This window comes from Rhinolophus hipposideros, assembly GCF_964194185.1.
Source record: "Rhinolophus hipposideros genome assembly, chromosome: X".
In the NCBI taxonomy this organism is placed as follows: Eukaryota; Metazoa; Chordata; class Mammalia; order Chiroptera; family Rhinolophidae; genus Rhinolophus; species Rhinolophus hipposideros.
The window spans coordinates 5,891,547-5,911,910 of NC_138046.1; the positions used below are offsets into that span (position 1 = coordinate 5,891,547).

The following is a 20,364-nucleotide window of genomic DNA, read 5'->3' on the forward strand; positions in this document are numbered from 1 at the left end:
AGGAGGTAGGCTGGGAACTCAGTAAGCACCTTACGTACTCAGTCCCATCATATACCCCACAGCTTGACACACATCAACATTTCCCCTTTGGCGCCTGCCTTCCCTGCACATCCAAGGTAACACTGTGTACATCAGTGTCAATGTAGATTCTTGTTAAGCCAATAATGAATTTCAGAAGCTGGTACATACACTGAAAATAATGTGTTGTTTTAATTGGCAGGTGGATCTGTTGGCACCAATGATTATACACGGCATCATGACCCAGGGAGCCCGTCAGAAATTCTCCAGCCTGTACATCTCTCAGTTTATCATCATGTACAGTCTTGATGGCAATAAGTGGCAGAGTTATCGAGGGAATTCCACTGGGACCTTAATGGTATGTAATTAGTCCTTTCAAGAGAATGCATGAATGTTTTAAAGTTTTTGACAAATTTTGAATATGGGACAAACACTCCTAGCACCTACAAACTTAACTCCAAAAAAGAATTTTCCATATATGGGTAATAGCAGTGACTGTGAATATGGATACGTGAACAAAATGTGGTAATATCAAGGATCTCATAGATAATAGAAAGGAAGAGATGTTTTATTACCAGAAGTGTGTGATTCAGGACTGGGTGTATTGATAAGATTGTGAGTTTGAGGTGACAGTAGGGCAATCAGGTTGAATGTCCCGTAGGCAATTGATGAAAGGATTGAGTTTAGGGGACAAAACTATGAATGGAGGTGAAGATTTGCGTCTTCCACACAGAGAGATGGGTGAAACCTTAGGGAATGATGAATTCTCTAAGGGAGAGCTCAAGACCCTTAATTAAACAGGCTTAAAACCTTAGCAGCAGCATCTACTCTGCCCTCATTTTTATGCCCCCCCGATAAACTGATCCACAAATGCAGCCAATTCTTTCCTTGCCGTGCCTCCCACATCTCTTCTGTTTCATTTCTATTGCTCTACGATAGCCTGAGGCCCCGTCACCTCACACTTGACCTATTATTATGTTACACTCCTAACTCGTCTTCTACTTCAGTCTCTTCTCTAATTAAAGCTGCACATCATTTTGGGGGTAATCATCTTATCCTTCAACTGCCTAAAACCTTTCAATGTCTCCCTCTTGTCTTCAGAATAGAGTTCACAGTCCTGTGCAAGAGAACGTTTGTTTGCCAGTTGAGCTCCGTTTTCCTGCTTCCCCAGGCCGCTCCTCGTTCTGTGAGCCTGACCTGTGCGGAATACTCTAACAGGCTACCTCAGCCTCTGGCTTTTCGTTGCATTTCATCAACAGGGATCAACCGGCAAGAAATCAGAGGGAGGGAGGAAAGTAAGATCAGGTTATTTATTCTCCCGTCTCCCTCCTTGTAGAGGATTTGGCTGGGCGTCTCCACAGAAGGGCACTGCTCCCCCCAAGTAGCTTTCTCTACCTGTTCCAGGTACTACTGCTCAGTACCAAACCACCTCAAAACTCTGTCGTAAATCAACCATTTAGTTTTCTCCGTGGATTCTGGGGGCCAGGGCTTTGAAAAGGGCACAACAGGGATGGCCTGTCTCTGTTCCACAGTATCTGGGGCCTCAGCTGGAAAGACTGGACAGCTGAGGGGCTGGAATCATCTGGAAGCATCTTCACTTGAATGTCTGATGGTTGGTGCTGATTAACCTAACTAGGACAGCATCTGAGGCTGTTGAATGAAGTAACTTTACATGGCCTTCCCATGAGGCCTGGGCTTCTTACAGCCTGACAGTCTCAAGGTAACTGGATTTTTTATGTGGCATCTTAGAGACTCGAAGTGTGGAGTCCCAGCTAACAAGGTGGAGACCACATCACCTTTTCTGATCTAGTCTTAGTTGTGTAGCATCATTCCCAATACATTCTACAGGTTATCAGCAAGTCACATGTCTACCCAGATTCAAAGGGAAGGGACATAGCCTCCACTTCTCAATGGGAGGAATGTAAACAATATGTGGTTGCTTTGGAAACCACTACAAGAATCTACCTAATCTCTCCTTTGGGATACTGCTCCCTCTCCTCATCCCTCCAGGCCTAGGAATGGTAATACCCTGCCGGCCCCCACCTTCCTACCTAGTACCTTTATTAAACTTGCCTCAAATTATCCTAATTTGCTCCCTATTTCTTGTTGGAACCCTACCTCATACAGTAATTGGTGCCAGATGTATCCACAGGAAACAGACCCTCAAGATGGAATTCTAGGATTATATTGCTAATATATTTAAGGAACATAGGTTATCATTTCCTCGCTTGGGGAGAAGATTGCATGTTGTGTAATCCATGCATGTGGTGGCATCACAATTTCTCATATTATCACCAGTGATACTATGGGATGAGTTACAGATGGTGAGGAAGACATTGGGAGATTAAATTGACAATGGCATTTAGTTGTAGCAACAACTGTAGTGTTACCTGATTGTAGAGTGACTTGTCTTCTTTTTATGGGCCTTCTTTTATGGCATACATAGGGGGAAAGGAAATGAAATGTTATGAATATATACAAAGAACACCCATGAACATACATGGAGAATCAGGACACATCCATGGAGCTCTGGAGGGGTCTTCCATATCCTGTGGTTGTAGGAAGATACTTGGACTTCAGACCAAGTCTAGGGGTTGAGTATATGAATTGCAGAGTTGCACAGACAATTAAATGCTCAACCCCACCAGGTCTATTATGCTAGGGTAAGGGCACTGCTGGAAAGGAGTGGGACTCTGACAACTGGGATGGGTATGAGCATGGATGAGGCTGAGAACTGCAATCCTCCAAATTCCCCTTAAGGAGGCAACCTTTCCCCAATCTCTGAAGCAGTCGTCTCTTCTCTGCCTAGAAGTCTTTCAGCGACTACATCTGGAATTGTTCACTAGGGCCCGAGTGGCCACTACAAAAACCAGATGAATCATGGGAAACTGACAGATCACCACAAATTTAATCAGGAGGTATGACAAAAAATTGCAATTCCAGATGTGGTATCTCCTCTGGAACAAATTAACACAGACCCAGGCACCTGATATGGAACTACTGACCTGGAAAATGCTTTTTTCTTCACTCCCTTTGATAAGCAAAATCAGAATACATTTGCATTTATGAAGTAGGGACAAGAGTATTAACTTTACTGTTCATACCTCAGGGTGATGACAGCTTCCTTATTCTTTGTCCTAATATAGACCCAGGGGACTCCAAACATCTTGACACCCAATAAAACACCATACTGGTCCATTATATTGATGACATTATGTCAACAGGGCCTGGTAAACAGGAAATAGCAATCACTCTAAATGTTTTTATGATTAATATACTAATAAATATATACACACAGTCACATATACAGATATATATATCTGTATATGTATACATATATAAAATATATATATGTATACATATAAAACAAATCTTGTTCCTGACTTTCATGGGGATGGATCCCATATATCACTGTTTAACATAATGTTCACTGTTAATTTAGAACAAATACTTTTTATCATGTTTTAAAAGTTTCCTTCTATTCTTATTTGGAATGGCTACAGAATTTCATCAAATGCTTTTTTAGCATCACATTTTTTTCTCTCCTATTGTCAGATTAGGCTTACATTCAATGGTGTGCTGGCAAATGTTTAACAACTAGCTCTGGGGCAAAATGGTGGGGGGCAGTAAGGGAGAAAGGCCTTGATTTGTAGCATTTGCTGATTTCTGTGATGTAAATATCATGATACCAGATGTCAAGCTGCTGATGTAATGTCGCTGAATGCAGAATTTGGAACAACTGTGGATCAGCACTAGCCTGATCCACACAGCACTGTGCTCCATTCCTGGGTAAAGTCCCCTCATTCAGTGTACTGATCATTTAAAACTCACCTGGGTCTGATTTGCTAGCATTTTATTTAGAACTTTTCTATCTAATCAATAAAATTGATTTACCATTTTCATGGGCGCTATCAGGTTTTGGCATGAGAGTTATACTAAACTTCAAATAAAATGGAAAATCTTCTTTATCCATTAAACGACTGCTCTAAAATAGTTTAATTAATGTAGTAATCATGTGTTCAATGAAAGTTAGGTCGAAAAGCCACTTGAGCCTTGGGCCGTATTTAGTGGTAGATACTACTGGTATTCTCATTTTCTGTTACCTGCAGTTAACTGCTGTAAACGTGTACCTTAGAGTTCTATCTCCCTTCCCACACTATATATCTGTGTCTACATGCACACATATTATCTCTTTTTTCCCTTTATCAAAGTTAACTAGTGTTTGTCTATTCTGTTAGTCAAAGAATCAACTCTTGGTCTTAAAATCGAACATAGATTTGAAGGTGTTGTTTTCTAATTCATTAATTTCTGTTCAATACTTTAAAAATGCTTTCCCTTTCTTTTGGTTCACTTTTTGTTTCCTAGAATCTGCAGTTGAACGACTAGCTTGTTTATCTTCTATCTTTCTTGTTCAATGATGATAAAATAGTTATTAACTACTCTCATAAGGACCATTCCTTTTAGTAACTACAGGTGACCCTTGAACAACTCAGGGATTGGGGCATCCACAACCCACACAGTTGAAAATCACTTATGTACAATTTGAGACGGCCCTCCACATATGTGGATGACCAACTGCCAGTTGATCCTTGAACGATGCAGGTTGGAACTGCATGGGTCAGTTGAAAAAGTCTGAGTATAAGTAGGCCAGCACAATTCAAGGGTCAACTGTACTGTGTTCTAGGTTCAGGCAAAGGGGTGGGCAAACTGGAGTCCATGGATTTGGACTGCAACCTACTTTTGTATGGACTTGGTTAAGATCGTTTTTACATGTTTAAAGTTGCCAGAACAAAGGAAACTATGTGACAGAGAGAATTTGTGGCATGAAAAGACTATTTTCATCCGGTCCTTCACAGAAAAAGTTTGCGGACTGGTGATCTAATCTAATGGAAGTAGAGATACCTAGACAGTTAACATTAACCAGAATCCTTCCTAGAGCCCGCCTAACTCATAAATTTCAGTCTTAGTAATCTACCTCCAGTGTAGGGGTTCCCAAATGTTTTTATATCTTAGTTACCATTCACAAACTATTTTTCATAAGTAATATTGCTCATCATAAAAGTCCCTCATAAAGGGAGGAAGGGGAACCCCAACACTCTTGATAATTCAAAATATTAATTTTGAATTATCAATGAACATTTCTATGATGCAGACCTTTCCCTCTGGTTTTCAAGTTAAAAAGAAGACTGATCATGTCCTTTAATATTTATCTTTGGTCATATTAGAAATCAGTGCTAATTTTGATAGTAAGTTGATAGGTAGCAAGAGAACTGTCAACATCACTGAAATCTGGCCTTGGCCTAGCTACTGTTTCCCCGAAAATAAGACCTCGCCAGACAATGAGTTCTAATGCGTCTTTTGGAGCGAAAATTAATGTAAGACCCAGTCTTCTTTTACTATAAATAAGTATAGTAATTAATTTTAATTAATTTTTAAATTTTAATTAAAATTAATTAAAATTTTGTTAAATTTTAATTTTAAATTTAAATTTTAAATTAAATTAAATCATTAGGACTGACTGTCTGGCTAGGTCTTATTTACGGGGAAACACGGTATCTGTGCTATGCAATTTCTGAGGACATACATAAATGAGCCAACATCAAATGGAAAACACCCTTTAGTGTTTCCTAAAACTGTACTTGTATACCCAATACCTGGCTCCCTGGCAATCCCTGCCCCCACCTCCTCAGTGCAAGGCATTTAGACCAGAGGCCTAAGGAGGATTTTTCTTAAGCCCAAATCCAAATAGTATCACTATTCACATTACAGAACTCCTAAACATTCCTGTCATAAGACAGTGAGGCAGGCAGCCAGCCAGGCCTGCACCCTGTTGAGAAGAGGGTACCAGAACAAGCAGAAGCCCACGGAGCACGCACCCTTACCAGTTTTGCAATAAACGGCTCTAGCTAGGCTTTTAGGACTCCAAAGGACCCTTCCTGGCAGCCAAGTGAAAATGCAGGAACAGTGGCTCAATCTGTCTCAAACTACTACCCTGTAGTTCCTTATCTATTGCTTCCACACTGTTGAAATAGAAGTAGAAAAGCATACCCCAAAGTTCCCACCCATTTTGAGGCACGTAACTCATAGTGACAACTGTCCCCATACCCCCAAAAAATGCAAAACAAAAATCTACCCCCAAACCGTGCCCTTAAATGTCACCCCAAAACATCAGTAAGGCATACAACTTCAGCCTAAAGTGCATTCTCCCAAAGCTGAATGACTGAGAATGAGATTATGCTCTGAAGAATTCTTGTTATCATTCTTGAAACTGTAAAGAAAATAAGACAGAATAATTAAAAAAAACAGCTAAGTCAGTTTGCGTGTAACATTTAGACCAAAAAGTCTATTCCAGTTAAGTAAGCGTTGCAGGAAGATCCCTACTACAAATAAGAGGTCACAGATATTACAGGTCCCTCCCAGGACAGAACCAGAAATGTGAATTCCAATGCACACCTGACACATCTGCGTTGCCCCCCCCCACCCGACCTTGCACGGGACACATTTGCATGGCAGCTCCCTGAGTAAGGACCACATTGCAAATGATCTGGTACACTCACTGTCTGGCGTGGTCCGCAGGCCGCATACTAGGCACACTGTCAATTTCAAATGAATGCATACACCTTGGAACTGAAAGAGAACATCCGTTTGTTCTTTCTGCCTCCTGACATGTAGATAAATAATTCCCATTTTAGAGATGAAGTAAATCTAAACCACAAGTGTGTAGTACTGGAATGCCTTTATCATGGACTTAGGGCTGTAGCGACAACAGTGACGTACAGAATCAAGTAATTCCCACAAACACGTAGGGGGCGGATAAAACAGAAGAGAAATCGGATGATCACATATAGAATACACCCAGAAATTAGTCACGATAAAAACACCACATAGCTTAAGTATTTAGACAGAGCTGTGCAACTTAAGATCCATACCATGAAACAAAATGGGGGCGGGGCAGGGCGAGTTGGGTGGAGGAGGAAAGAGCTAAAAGAATTGTCATATTTATGGTGCAGTTTTGGGGAAGAGAGTTAAGTCCCCCACTCTGAGCCTAGCGTATTGTTCTTTTCTCCTACTATTGTGGAAAGAAGTCTTTGGGAGACAGGTAGCTTTCAGTCACTTAAATCCCTGTGGGGGCAAGAGGAGGAAGCAAACAAAGGTGGGATCCACATCCTTTATTTCTGTCCAAACGCAACGGCGGATGCGGGAGGTTTGCTAACAGGCAAGAAGTAGTCACTCGGCTAATGGGACTCTTCAGATTCCCTCTCCTGAGGGAGAGATAGTTTCTTGCAGAACGAGGTGAAGAAGGTGGTTCTGCTCGGCACTCAACAGTGGCCACATCTCCACCTGCAGCGACTTGACAGCTTCCGTGTCCTTTTCGTGGGTAGCCATGACCAAGGACTGGAGCAGCAGGAAGAGCTCCTCGGGAAGCTGGCCGCTGCTCTCCTGCCCGTGGCTGTCGAAAGCCTCCCAGGAGTACTTCTCCAGGGTGTGGGCATGCTCCGGGAGGAGCTTGGCGGGCGGTGGCTGCAAAAGCAGCAGCAGCAGCACGCGGGACACCTCGCAGCGGACCAGCACGTCCGAGAAGGCGCCCAGGGCGGCGGGAGAGGGCGCGGTCGCAGGGCCGGCGTTCGGAGGGAGCGGCGCAGCGGGCAGGGCGGGGCCCGCGCCGGGTCCGTGCTGGGGTCCCGGCGGCTGCGGCTGTGGCTGCAGCGGGACCGGCGGCGGCAGCGGCTGCACCGGGTGGCTGCCGTGCTCCTGCGCCAGGCGCTGCATGCGCGTGAAGACGGCCAAGGCACCGGTGTAGTCGCGCGCCAGCAGCTGGCAGGAGGCGGCGTCGCCGAGCGCCTGCAGTGCAGCCAGGGGCAGCAGAGGCAGCTGCAGCTGGGCGGCGCGCTGGAAGTGGCCGGCGGCGGCGGCCGGCTGCCCCAGGTCGCGCAGGGCGGCGGCCAGCTCCAGGCAGAGGGCGGCGGCGGCCGCTGGCTGGCCCAGCTGGAGGTGCAGACGCACAGCGGCGCCCAAAGCGCTAGCAGCGGCCTGCAGCGGCTCGCCGTAGGCGGCGGGGCAGACGAGGCGCTGGCGCGCGTCGCGCTCTTGCCGCAGGAAGAGGCGGGCGGCCTCGGTGAGCGCCAGCGCCTCCCCGGGCCCGTGGAAGAGCGCCTGCTGGCAGCGCGCCACCGCCAGCTGGCACCAGGCCGCGTATGGCAGGCACTCCTGAACGCGCAGCTCGCGGCCGAGCTGTCCGAACTGCTCGCCGGCCTCCGCCACGTTCGGTTTCCGCAGGAACCGCTTCTTCAGTTTGTTCGACACCTGGCGGTACCTGGCCAGGAAGTCCCCGGCCTCGGGGCCCGGGCCCGCACCGCCTCCCAGTCCGCCCGCGGACGCCGCCATGTTCGCAGCCCGAGCGCTTCCGCACGTGCCGACGCAGCCGCGCGGACGTGCAGGCGCCAGCGGCGAGCTGCGACGTGCCCTACGTCTGCTCGCGCTAGCCGCGCGACCGCGCCTGCTTGGGATCCCAGCGCTCCCTTGTGGCTCTGGTGATATGCAAAATGTCGGCTTCCTAGAGCCGGGCCTGGCCTGCCTGAGAGCTGCTTATGCAAATCGCAGATTCTTGGGCCTGGAACGGCCAAGAGCCTGCTGTTGCTAGGTGACACCTTGTTTACTCAGGTTGCTACGAGCGTCTCCAAGCATGTGTAATGAATGGAACACGATGAAAACGAAACTCATGATCCCGCGTTACCCTCATTCCGACTTTGCAACTTTTTTTGTTTTTAATGAAGCATTTTTTCTAATTGCAAAAATTATAAACAAGGAAAATACCTGGCCGATAGAATGGACTTGTTAGCTTGTTTGTATTATCAGATATATAATATAAAGGTTATCCAACAGAAAGATCGCTTTGAAACTGAAGAGTCCTTAATTTTACAGGCTCACATCTTCCCCAGTATTTCAGGCTTGTAACTAAATACGAAAAAAAAAGTTAACTTTGCATCTTTCTTGATTGTCCCCTCATCATTCCTCAATCTTCCTGTCAAAGCTGCTGCCCCATGGGAGTCCATGCCAACTGCTCTGTCCATCCCTCGATCCTGCAGCGCCCCGGTCGCCATTGCAAGTTCACCTATCACGACGCCGCAGTCATGGTCTTGCGCTCCAACGCAAGGAACTTTATCCTTCTGGGGACTTTGCCAGGCTCTGACTTGCTCAAGGGCAATGGCGCAGCCTTCTATAAGTCAGCCTCACCCCCCACCCCGCCAGCCTCTCCCACCCAGGTCCAACCCCTGCACTGGCACCATGAGAGACTGCTCCTCTCTCATCCCTGACTGCAGCCCCCAGCCCCCAAGCAGACACCCCCCGCCACCCCCATCCATCCAACGAGTTGTCCCATGAGCACCTCCCACACAAAGTGACTGAAGAATGCACATGGGTTCCTTTAAACAATTTATTGATTTTTTTCAATGACTCTGCCCAAGGCATAAGACAGGCCCAGGCTGCCCGGGATGTGGGCAGGCCTGGTGGTGCCTTGGGGCTGAGACCTGGGGACCCAGGTCGGCATGGTGGGCAGCTATTGCTGAGGAGGAGCCACCTGGGAGATGGTCGTGCTCCAGAAGAGAGTGCTGAAGAGCGCGTTGTTGTGGACTGCCATATCTATCATCTCCGGAGTAATACGCCTCTGACCGCTGCTCTGGGCCTCATTGCCCGCCAGCTCAAGGATCTTGGCCGTGAGGTACTCGATGACCGCCGCTAGGTAGACAGGTGCCGTCGAGCCCAGGCGCTGGGCGTAGTGGCCTTCTCTCAGGACACGTTCCAGATGGTTCACTGAGAAGGATAGATCAGCTCTGCTGGTGCGGGAGCGGTTCTGCCTCTGGCGACGAGACGACCCTCCACGGCTCCTTGGCCCCGGCATTCTCGGCGTTGGGTGCGCTGTCTCCGACCGGCCTAGTTCTGCGGTGCAGTTCGGTGCGGTTCGGTACAGTTCAGCGAGATGCGGTAGGTGAAGTAAGGCGAGAAGCGGTGAGGTGAAGCGGGACGAGGTAAGGTGCAGTGCGCCAGCCAGTCCCAATCTCTGAAATGGCCGTTACTCGGGTTCGTACTGTGTATCCTAGCAACCACGGAACGGCCGCTCATTGGCTGAGACGCACTCTGCCTGGCACGTTCATTGGGAGAGACCACTGCTTTCCCATTGGCCCCCGTGGGCCTGGGCCTACAAAAAAAACGGGCGCTGCAGCAGCCTGCTCACCCTGCTCACTGGAACCCCTCTTTGAGGGAACTGAACTTTATACACTGGACGGGGACATTGTGCGGATAAAACAAATGTGTGCGATCCATTGCCACTAGGTATACACTCCTGGTGCTGGACAGCCATCACAACTCTCTAGCTGGCACCATTGCAAAAAGTAACCCCTGTACCCATTGGGCAGTCACTGATTCTTTCTGTACCCCCCCATCCCCTCCCCTGCCTCACCCCTAAACCCCAGGCAACCACTAACCTGCTTCCTGTCCATAGACGTTTGCCTATTGTGGAGACCTCTTAGAGATGGAATCCTACATACAATAAATAGGTGACCTTTTGAGTCTGGCTGCTTTCACTTAGCATCATGTTCTCATTATGGTTCATCCATATGGTAGCATGAATTAGCACTTCATTCCTTTTCATGGCTGATTAACATTCCATTGTATGAATAGACCACATGTTGTGTATCCATTTCTTTATCAGTTGATTGACGTTTAGGTACTTTCCACCTTTTGGCTATTGTGAATAGCGCTGCAGTGAACATTCCTGTACAGGTTTCTGTTTGAATACCTGTTTGCAGTTCTTTGGGGTATATACCATGAATAGATTTATGGGTTTATTTCTGGACTCTTAGTTTTATTGTTCTGTGTATTTATCCTTATGTTAGCACCACATATAACTGCAGCTTTATACTAAGTTTTGAAATAGGAAAGTGTGAGTTCTCCAAATTTTTCCTTTTCAAAGGTCATTTTGGCTATTCAAGGTTATTTTGGCTATTCAAGGCTATGGAATCCTAAATTCCATATGAATTTAGGATTGGCTTTTACAGTTCTATAAAACAGATCATTGGGATTTTGATAGAGATTGCATTGAATCTGTAGATAACTTTGGGTAGTATTGCCACCTTAGCAATATTGACTTCCAATCCATGAATGCTGATATCTTCCCATTTTTAAGTCATCTTTAATTTCTTTCAGCAATGCTTTATATAGTTCTCAGTGCACAAGTCTTGCACCTCCTTAGCTTAACTTATTCCTATTCATTTTTCTTTAGATGCTATTTTAAATAGAATTGTTATTTCGTTTTGGAATTTTCATTGCTAGTATATAGAAACACAACTGATTTTTGTTTGTTGATCTTGTATCCTGCAACTTTGTTGAATTCGTTTATTAACTCTAATAGTGTTTTGTGGGTTCTTTAGGGATTTCTAACATATAGTGTGTTATCTGAGAATATAGATAGTTTTACTTCTTCCTTTCTAATTTGGATGTCTTTTATTTCTTTTTCTTGCCTCATTTTCTGACTAGGACTTACATTAAAATCTTGAATAGAAGCAGTGAAAGAAAGCATTCTTATCTTGTTTCTGATGTTAGGGGGAAAGTTTTCAGTTTTCCCCCATTGCATATGACATTAGCCATGGTTATTTTCTAAATGCCCTTTATTATGTTGAGGAATTTTCCTTCTATTCCTAATTTTCTGAGTGTGTGAGTGTGTGTGTGTGTGAGTGTGTGTGTATGTGTTTTAATCAAGAAAGGTTGTTGGATTGTGTTGAGTGTTTTTCCGCATCAACTGAGATGATCATGTGGGTTTTTTCTTGTTTGTTTTATTAGTGTGCTGTTAATTCAATTTTCTTTATTGAACCATCCTTGCATTCCTTGGATAATTTCTTCAGAGACATGGAATGTAATATTTATAATATAATGCTGGATTCAGTTTCCTAAAATTCTTGTGAGGATTTATGCATCCATATTTTTTTTAATTAATTTATTTATTTATTAGTTTCAGGTGTACAAAACAAGGCAATACTTAGACGTTCATCATCCACATCCCTCACACTGTGAACCCTCCCCCCCATCCACTATCCCTCCGACCTCACACTGAACCATCACATTATATATATAAAATTATAGTTGGCATTCATTAATGTTTAGCTTCTGGTGTACAATGCCATGATCAGGTATCCACAGTATCCCTGAGGTGGTCTCCCAAATAGGACGCATGTCCATCGGATACCCAACAAAATCTTTACAACATTATAGAATACCTTCCCCAAATTAATTTTCAAAAAAACGCTGAGGCCGTCTTGTGGTTACCAGCTGCTTCCAAATCCCTTCACCTTTCCCCTTATCCCCAACCCCCTCCCACACATATTGATAAAAGATATTGGTCTGTAATTTTTTGCCTTGTAGTGTATATGTCTGGATTTGGTATGACAGTAATGCTGGACTTATAGTATGAGTTAGGAAGTTTTCCCTCCTTTTCTAGCATTTGGAAAAATTTGGGAAGGATTGGAATTAATCTTTCTTTAAATATTTAATAGAATTCACCAGTGAAGCCACCTAGCACAGTTCCTGGCACATAATACATGGAATCTGGAATTTATGTACTCATTAATTATTTGTTGAGTTAATATATTGTCTCCCTAAGGAGGTTTCTAATCAAGACACAAGGATTGAGTAAAAAATGAAGCAGAAATATTTATCAAAAATAATGCTGTGATTTCTGGGACAATGCTATAAATTTATTAATATTTTTATCTCAGAGGAAGAAAAACCTTATACATGGCAGGAGAAAAAATTAATTCCCCATAATACTATAAATCTGATGTGTGATTATGTAACAGACTTACATTGATACCTGTTTTAGTTTATTCAAGCAGATATGGAATGCTAGGCATTTTATGCAAGATGATTTTTAACTTTCCTTATACTATATGCCATATTTTGATTCTAGGCCTTTTAAATTGACATTACTACTGTGTTTCTCAGACTGTGTTCCTTTTCCCTTAGATATGTCATGTACTTTTCTCTAGAATCTAGACATGTCAATGTCCTAAACCCTACATGTTGGATATTAACATGTTTCTCATGAATTCATATACAAGGAATCATTAATTAATGCTCCACAGTTCGTACACACACACACACACACACACACACACACACACACACATACCCCACATTATTGGAAGATCATTCTGAGACCAGTATGGTAACTGCCCACTACCAGTCTTCATTCACAACCGACTCTGCCCTAAACTAGTACTTCTCAAACGTCATGCTCTGATTTAGTAAATCTGGAATAGGGCCCAAGACACTACATTTCTAATTGCTCCTAGGTGATGCTGATGCTTCTGGTCTGTGGCCCACACTGGATTACCAAAGCCTTAAATGGTTTTCTCAACATTTATGTGCCTTTTACTGGGCCCCAAAATAGACTACTTCACCTACTCAGACCTAATCTCCCTTGTTCCATTCCTCTTCCTCGTGTTTTTCACCTTCATGTATTCTATCCCAACATCCATCTAGCCAGAGTGGTTCTGAGTGTTGGATGCTTTTGAGAAGTGCACAAAGCAAAATTAGAAGGAAGATAAGATTGGGAGGAATTGATTTTTGCTCTATCTTCACTTTCCATGTGTCTGTGCTAATCCTTCCCTACAGGTCTTTTTTGGCAATGTGGATTCATCTGGGATAAAACACAATAGTTTTAACCCTCCAATTATTGCTCGGTACATCCGTTTGCACCCAACACACTACAGCATCCGCAGCACTCTTCGCATGGAGTTGATGGGCTGTGATTTAAACAGTAAGTGCCAAGTAATCCTATATCCTTCCCTCTCCCAACCATGAATAGGATAATTAACCGTCCTAGTTTTCCCAAGACTGGGAAGGATTTCTCAGGATGCAGAACTATTAATGCTAAAACCAGCACAATCCTGGACAATCCCAGGACTTGGCCATTCTAACTATGGGATTCCCCAGGGGCAGCCACCTCGTATGCTACTATTAATGAGACAAATCAAAGTCAAACAAAACTGAGCAAAGCTGACCAGAAAACAGAGGGCAAGTTAACAATGACAGAATTTGTGCAAAAATTAATGCCTGGGAAGTGACATCGTGATGACAGTAGCCCTAGAGTGACAGTGGAGGCAGTCTAGTGGAACGAAGGATGCATTTTGTTTTTGTGATTACATTCTCCTTTCATTTCTTTGAGGCTGCAGCATTCCATTGGGAATGGAGAATAAAGCAATATCAGATGCACAGATTACTGCCTCATCTTACTTGAACAATATATTTGCCACCTGGTCTCCTTCACAAGCCCGACTCCACCTCCAGGGGAGGACTAATGCCTGGAGACCCCAGGTAAGAGGCAACAACTTTTCGATTTAACTGATGCAGAGCCGGGGATAGTGTTTGGGAAAGAATAAAGAAAGCCCTTAACTGTTTCTTCAGAGGTATTTTTCACCTGGTTGTTCCCAAGAGGGTCAAGGAAGGTTGACTATGGGCAGAAAACCCCACAGATATTTAGTAGTGCCAGGTGATTTCACACAATATTCATTGGGGGAGATGATCCCTAATTGAACCTCCTGGAAACAGAATCTCTTTATGCAGTACTGGGCTAACATCTGTCAAAGAATTGTAGTAGCTGAAGTCCAGTTTTAGATAGAGAAATATTAACAATTAGCCCTCTTTACAGGTTTCTCAGTGCCTCAAAGGAAAGGGTCACAGTTATGTACAGTTCATTAGGCACCATTCTTTTCCAGAACCATTCGGTATGTGATTTTCAATCACTGAAGAGCATTTGGGGATGAATGGAGTTAATGACCTTTGTTCTTCCAGGGGCTTATTTTAAATAAAACAGGTTGTATAACATATTGTCAAACTTTTAATATGCTAGTCAGTCTATGTATGGCTCATATATTCATTCAGCAAACATTTACTGAACACCTATTAAATAGCCTGGGAATACTGAGGATCATGAAAAATGTCAGTCCTCAAGTTGCTTAGAGCCTAAAAAGGGAAACTGCCAGACGATTAAAACACAGAGCATAAGTGCTGTGACATGGTTAATAAGAAGGGATTTGGGGATTCTGGGAGTAAATAGTGACCAACAGGATACTAGTCTAACTAACTTCCTCAGGCGAATAATCCGGAAGAGTGGCTGCAAGTGGACTTCCAGAAGACAATGAAAGTTACAGGAATAACTACCCAGGGGGTGAAATCTCTGCTTACCAGCATGTATGTGAAGGAGTTCCTCATCTCCAGTAGTCAAGATGGCCATAACTGGACTCCATTTCTTCAGAATGGCAAAGTAAAGGTATGCTGGTCTCATAGGAAAGGCATAAAACTTCTCCTAGAGCTTGCATTTAGAGACATAACAAGGTTTATATATGACCAAGCTTTCAGGATAAACTTTACTGAGTATCTATAGTGAAATGACATTATGAAACACATTCTGGGAGGACACAGCGACACCAAGCAAGGACCTATAATCCCCAGGAAAGAACAGAGTAGAGCCAAAAGTTGATTTTCCTCACAAATATTGATGTCACCAGGATTATGGCAAGAATCAGAGGGGTGAAGAAGAATGACAGTTATTTACCAAATGCTTAATGATGTCTGTATCCTCATCAGCAACTTAGATTCCCAAGCCTCGTTGACCTTTAACTTTAGTGACCCAAATAGTCTTTCTTTTTCATGTTGGTTTGCTAGATAAGTCAACAAATTATGCTAATTAGAGGACATGACATAAAGTCTTTCCATCTCATGAGTTATGAGAGAATAAATAGTTCATCTCTATCATCTCTTTTATCTTCTTTTTCACGAAGAATGATGTGGCCCTTACTAATCTCTCTAGTACAGTCTCTTGCCACTTCCTCCTGTGCTCTCTAAGCTCCACCCATACCAAGAAGCTCTCAAGTCCCTAAAAACAGCATGTTCTTTCTCACAACAGACTTTTATACATACTGTTTCTTCTACCTGGAACATTTTTTTCTAGGTACTTCCTACTGCCCCTTTCACCTGGATCATGTTTTAAAAGTCTCAGATAAATATCATCTCCTCCAAGAATTCCCTTGTCATTCAAGGCTGGATTAAAGACTTCTGTTTTTGGCAATTTAGTGGACTAGAGTATAGATAACATACATTCTGGAGGACATTCCCATTTTTAAAAAGGGTATAGCTCTGATATATGCTACAATATGGATGAACCTTGAAAACATTATGCTAAATTAAATAGGCCACACATAAAAAGACAGATATTGAATGATTCCACTAGTATGAGTGTATTTGTTAGGGTTCTCCAGAAAAACGTAACCAATAGGATGTGCATGTGTGTGCATGCATGCGTATGTGTGTGTCTATGTATAAAGAGATTTATTATAAGGAATTGGCTCACATGATTATGGAGACTGACAAGTCCCATGATCTGCAGGGTGAATCAGCGAGATAGAGACCCAGGAGAGCCAATGGTTTAGTTCCACTCCAAGTCCAAAGGCCTGAGAACCAGCAAATATAATGGTGTAAGTTCCAGGCTGAAGGCTAACAGGCTTAAGACCCAGAATGAGCCAATATTTCAGTTTAAGCCTAAAGGCTGAAGAAAGCCAATGTCCTAGTTCATAGGCAGTCAGGCAGAAAGAATTCTCTCTTGCCCAAAGAAGGGTCAGCCTTTTTGTTCTATTCAAGCCTTCAATTGATTGTATGACACTCACCTACATTAGGAAGAGCAATATGCTTTACTCACTCGACCATTTAAATGTTAATCTCATCTAAAACACCCTCATAGACACACCCAGAATAATGTTTGACCAAATATCTGGGTACCCCATGGCCTAATCAAGTTGACAAACAAAATTAACAATTATAATGAGTTATCCAGAATAGATAAATTCATCAAGACTGAAAGTAGAATAGAGGTTACTAAAGGCTGTGGGGAGGGGAGAATGGAGAGTTATTGTTTAATGGGGACAGAGTTTCAGTTTTACAAGATAGAGTTCTAGAGACAGATGGTGTTGATGGTTACACAACATTATGAATGTATTTAATGCCACTGAACTGTACACTTAAAAATGCTTAAAACAGTAAATTATGTTATGTATATATTACCACAACAAACAAAACAATATCACTGATAGTACATACTTCTTAATGCATTGCTACACTCAGCAAAGAAAGGAGGAATTTCCAGCCTTCTCACCCACAACAGCAAAAAAAAAAAAAGAAGAAGAAAAAGCTTTTATTTTAAAATAATGGGCTAAAGAAAATGGAGGCAAGCAACTTATCAGATATAAAGTTCAAAACAATGGTTGTAAGGATGCTCAAGGAACTTAGTGAGAACTTCAACAAAGAGATGGCAAACATAAAAAAGAATATAGAAACCATTAAAAAGAACCAGTCAGAAGTGAAGAATACAATAAATAAAATGAACAATGCGTTAGAAGGAATCACCAGTAGACTAGATGAAGCAGAGGATTAAATCAGTGGTTTGGAAGACCAGGTAGCATAAAACACCCCACTAGAACAGCAAAAAGAAAAAAGAATCCAAAAAAATTAGGATAGTTTAAGAGACCTCTGAGACAACATCAATCCTAACAACATTTGCATTATAGGAATACCAGAAGGAAAAGAGAGAAAGCAAGGGATTGAGAACCTATTTGAAGAAATAATGACAGAAAACTTCCCTTACCTGGTGAAGGAAATAGACATACAAGCCCAGGAAGTGCAGAGACTCCAAACAAGATGAACCCAAACAGGCCCACACCGACACATTATAATTACAATGGCAAAGGTTAAAGACAGAGAGAATCCTAGAAGCAGCAAGGGAGCTTATAAGGGAGCAGTAATTTATAAGGGGGCTCCCATAAGATTGCCAGCTGATTTCTCAACAGAAACTTTACAGGCTAGAAGGGATTGGCACAAAATATTTAACGTGATGAAAAGCAAGGACCTACAACTAAGATTACTCTAACCAGAAAAGCTATCATTTAGAAGAAAGACAGATAAAGAACTTCCCACACAAGAAAAAACTAAAGGAGTTCATCAGCACCAAACCAGTATTACAAGGAATCTTAGAGGGAGTGCTTTAAGATGGGAAAAAAGGACAAATTATCAATAATAAAATGACAATAGCTACATATCTATCAACAATTACTTTCAATGTAAATGGAGTAAATGCTCCACTCAAAAGGCATACAGGGCTGAATGGATGAGAAAACAAAACCCTTACATATGCTGCCTACAAGAGAATCACTTCAGATTGAAAGACACACACAGACTGAAAGTAAAGGGGTGGAAAAAGACATTTCATGAAAATGGAAACAAACAAAAAACTGGGGTATCAATACTGATACCAGACAAAATAGACTTTAAAACAAAGGCTATAACAAGAGACAAAGATGTACCCAGTAATCACACTTCAAAGTATTTATCTAAGAAACCAAAACACTGCTTCGAGGGGATATGTGCATTCATATGTTTATTGAAGCATTGTTTACAATGGCCAAGATGTGGAGGCAGCTTGGGTGTCTGTCGATGGAAGAGTGGATAAAAAGGAGGTGGTACATATATACAATGGAATATTACTCAGCCATAGAGAGGACTGGGTTCTTGCCATCTGTGGTGGCATCGATGGACCTGGAGGGTATTGTGCTGAGTGGAGTGTCAGAGAAAGACAGATGCAATGTGATTTTGCTTATATGTGGAATCTAAAGAAAAAATAAAACAGAAACAAACTCATAGATACAGAGAACATATTGATGGTTGCCAGATTGAAGGAGGAGGGTGAGTGAAAAATGGGAAGGGATTAATAAGAAGTACAAATTGGTTATTACACAGTCATCATGGGGATGTAAGGTATAACATAAGGACTATAGTCAATAATATTGTAATAACTATGTATGGTGTCATATTGGTACTAGATTTGTTGGGGTAATAGATGGGAGGGAGTTAGGGGAACAGGGTGAAGTAGGTGAAGGCATTAAGAAGTACAATTACAAAATAGTCCTGAGGATGTAAAGCACAGCATAGGGAATATAGTCAATAATATTGTAATAACTATATATGGTGCTAGGTGGGTACTCGACTAGTCAGGGGATCACTTCTTAAATTATACAAATGTCTAACCACTATGCTGTACACCTGAAATTAATATAAAACAATATTGAATGTCAATTGTAATTGAAAATTTTCAAAGTGACAGCAGGCGGGGTGGAGAGTGAAGAAGGATAAAAAGTAAATTTCCATGTATAAAACAAATAAGTCATGGGATGTAATGTACAGCGTAGGGAATATAGTCAATAATATTGTGATAGCAGGTACAGTATCAGATGGTTGCTGGGCTTATGGTGATCACTTTTTTCGGTATATAAATGTTGAATAACTATGGTGTATACCTGAAACTAATATAATATTGTATGTTAGCTACATTTTAATAAAAATCTTTAAAAAGTAAAATAAAATAAATTGAAAAAAGTTAATGGTTAAAAAAAGAAAAAATACATTTTTTAATGTTAAAAAAGGAAATTGAAAAGACCACCCACTGTTTGAGAGAAAATATTTGTCAATCATATGTTTGATAAATAATCTAGTATCCAGGATATGAAAAGAACTCTTAAATTCAACAACAAACAACAACCATACTTAAAAATAGCAAAGGACTTCAACAGGCATTTCTCCAAGGAAGATATGCAAGTAGACAACAAACACGTGACCATCAACATCACTAGTCAGCAGGGAAATGCAAATCAAAACCATAATGAGATATCACTTCACACCTAGTAAGATGACTATAATTTTTTTTAAAAAATACAGAAAATAAAAATTGTTAGCAACTATGTAGAAAAATTGGAACCACATTTCTGATGGGAATGTGAGATGGGACAACCACTATAGAAAACATTTTGGTGGTTCCTCAATAATGTAAACATAGAATTACCAAATGATCCAGCAATTCCACTACTGGGTAGGTACCCAAAAGAATAAAAATAGGCAATTAACAAAACCTTGAATGCTCATAGCATACATGAATGCTCATAGCAGCACTATTTATAATAGCCAACAGGGGAAAATGACCCAAATGTCCATCAACTGATAGAGAAACAAAATTTGATCTACCCATACAATGGAATATTATTCAGCCATAAAAAATAAAAGTACTGATACGTGCTGCAACATGGATGAACCTTTAAAACATACTAATTAAAAGAAGCCAGGCATAAAGGCCACATATTGTATGATTCCATTTATATGAAATACCCAGAATAGGCAAATCCATAGAGACAAAAAGAACATATTAGGGATTGCCAGAGATTGGAGGGAAGGATGAAGTGGGAATGGGTACTGGAT

The 20,364-nt window shown here is 42.2% G+C and overlaps 3 protein-coding genes across 3 annotated transcripts in view; 1 reads left to right on the plus strand and 2 right to left on the minus strand.

Moving 5' to 3' along the window:
• Window positions 1-20,364, plus strand: part of F8 (coagulation factor VIII) — a 122,156-nt gene that overhangs the window by 96,307 nt on the left and 5,485 nt on the right. Inside the window, exons 22-25 of the mRNA XM_081041946.1 lie at window positions 221-376; window positions 13,684-13,828; window positions 14,237-14,385; window positions 15,164-15,340. Coding sequence (XP_080898072.1) covers window positions 221-376; window positions 13,684-13,828; window positions 14,237-14,385; window positions 15,164-15,340 — 627 coding nt within the window. The remainder of the gene's footprint in view (window positions 1-220; window positions 377-13,683; window positions 13,829-14,236; window positions 14,386-15,163; window positions 15,341-20,364) is intronic.
• F8A1 (coagulation factor VIII associated 1) lies at window positions 6,515-8,418 on the minus strand. Its single transcript, XM_081042459.1, has one exon. It carries the CDS (start codon window positions 8,401-8,403, stop codon window positions 7,267-7,269), a length of 1,137 nt encoding a protein of 378 aa, XP_080898585.1. The 5' UTR covers window positions 8,404-8,418; the 3' UTR covers window positions 6,515-7,266.
• H2AB1 (H2A.B variant histone 1) lies at window positions 9,575-9,916 on the minus strand (the record flags this gene model as incomplete). The annotated part of the gene is made up of 1 exon (XM_081042237.1): window positions 9,575-9,916. The coding sequence occupies one exon, from the start codon at window positions 9,914-9,916 to the stop codon at window positions 9,575-9,577; it is 342 nt and encodes a 113-aa protein (XP_080898363.1).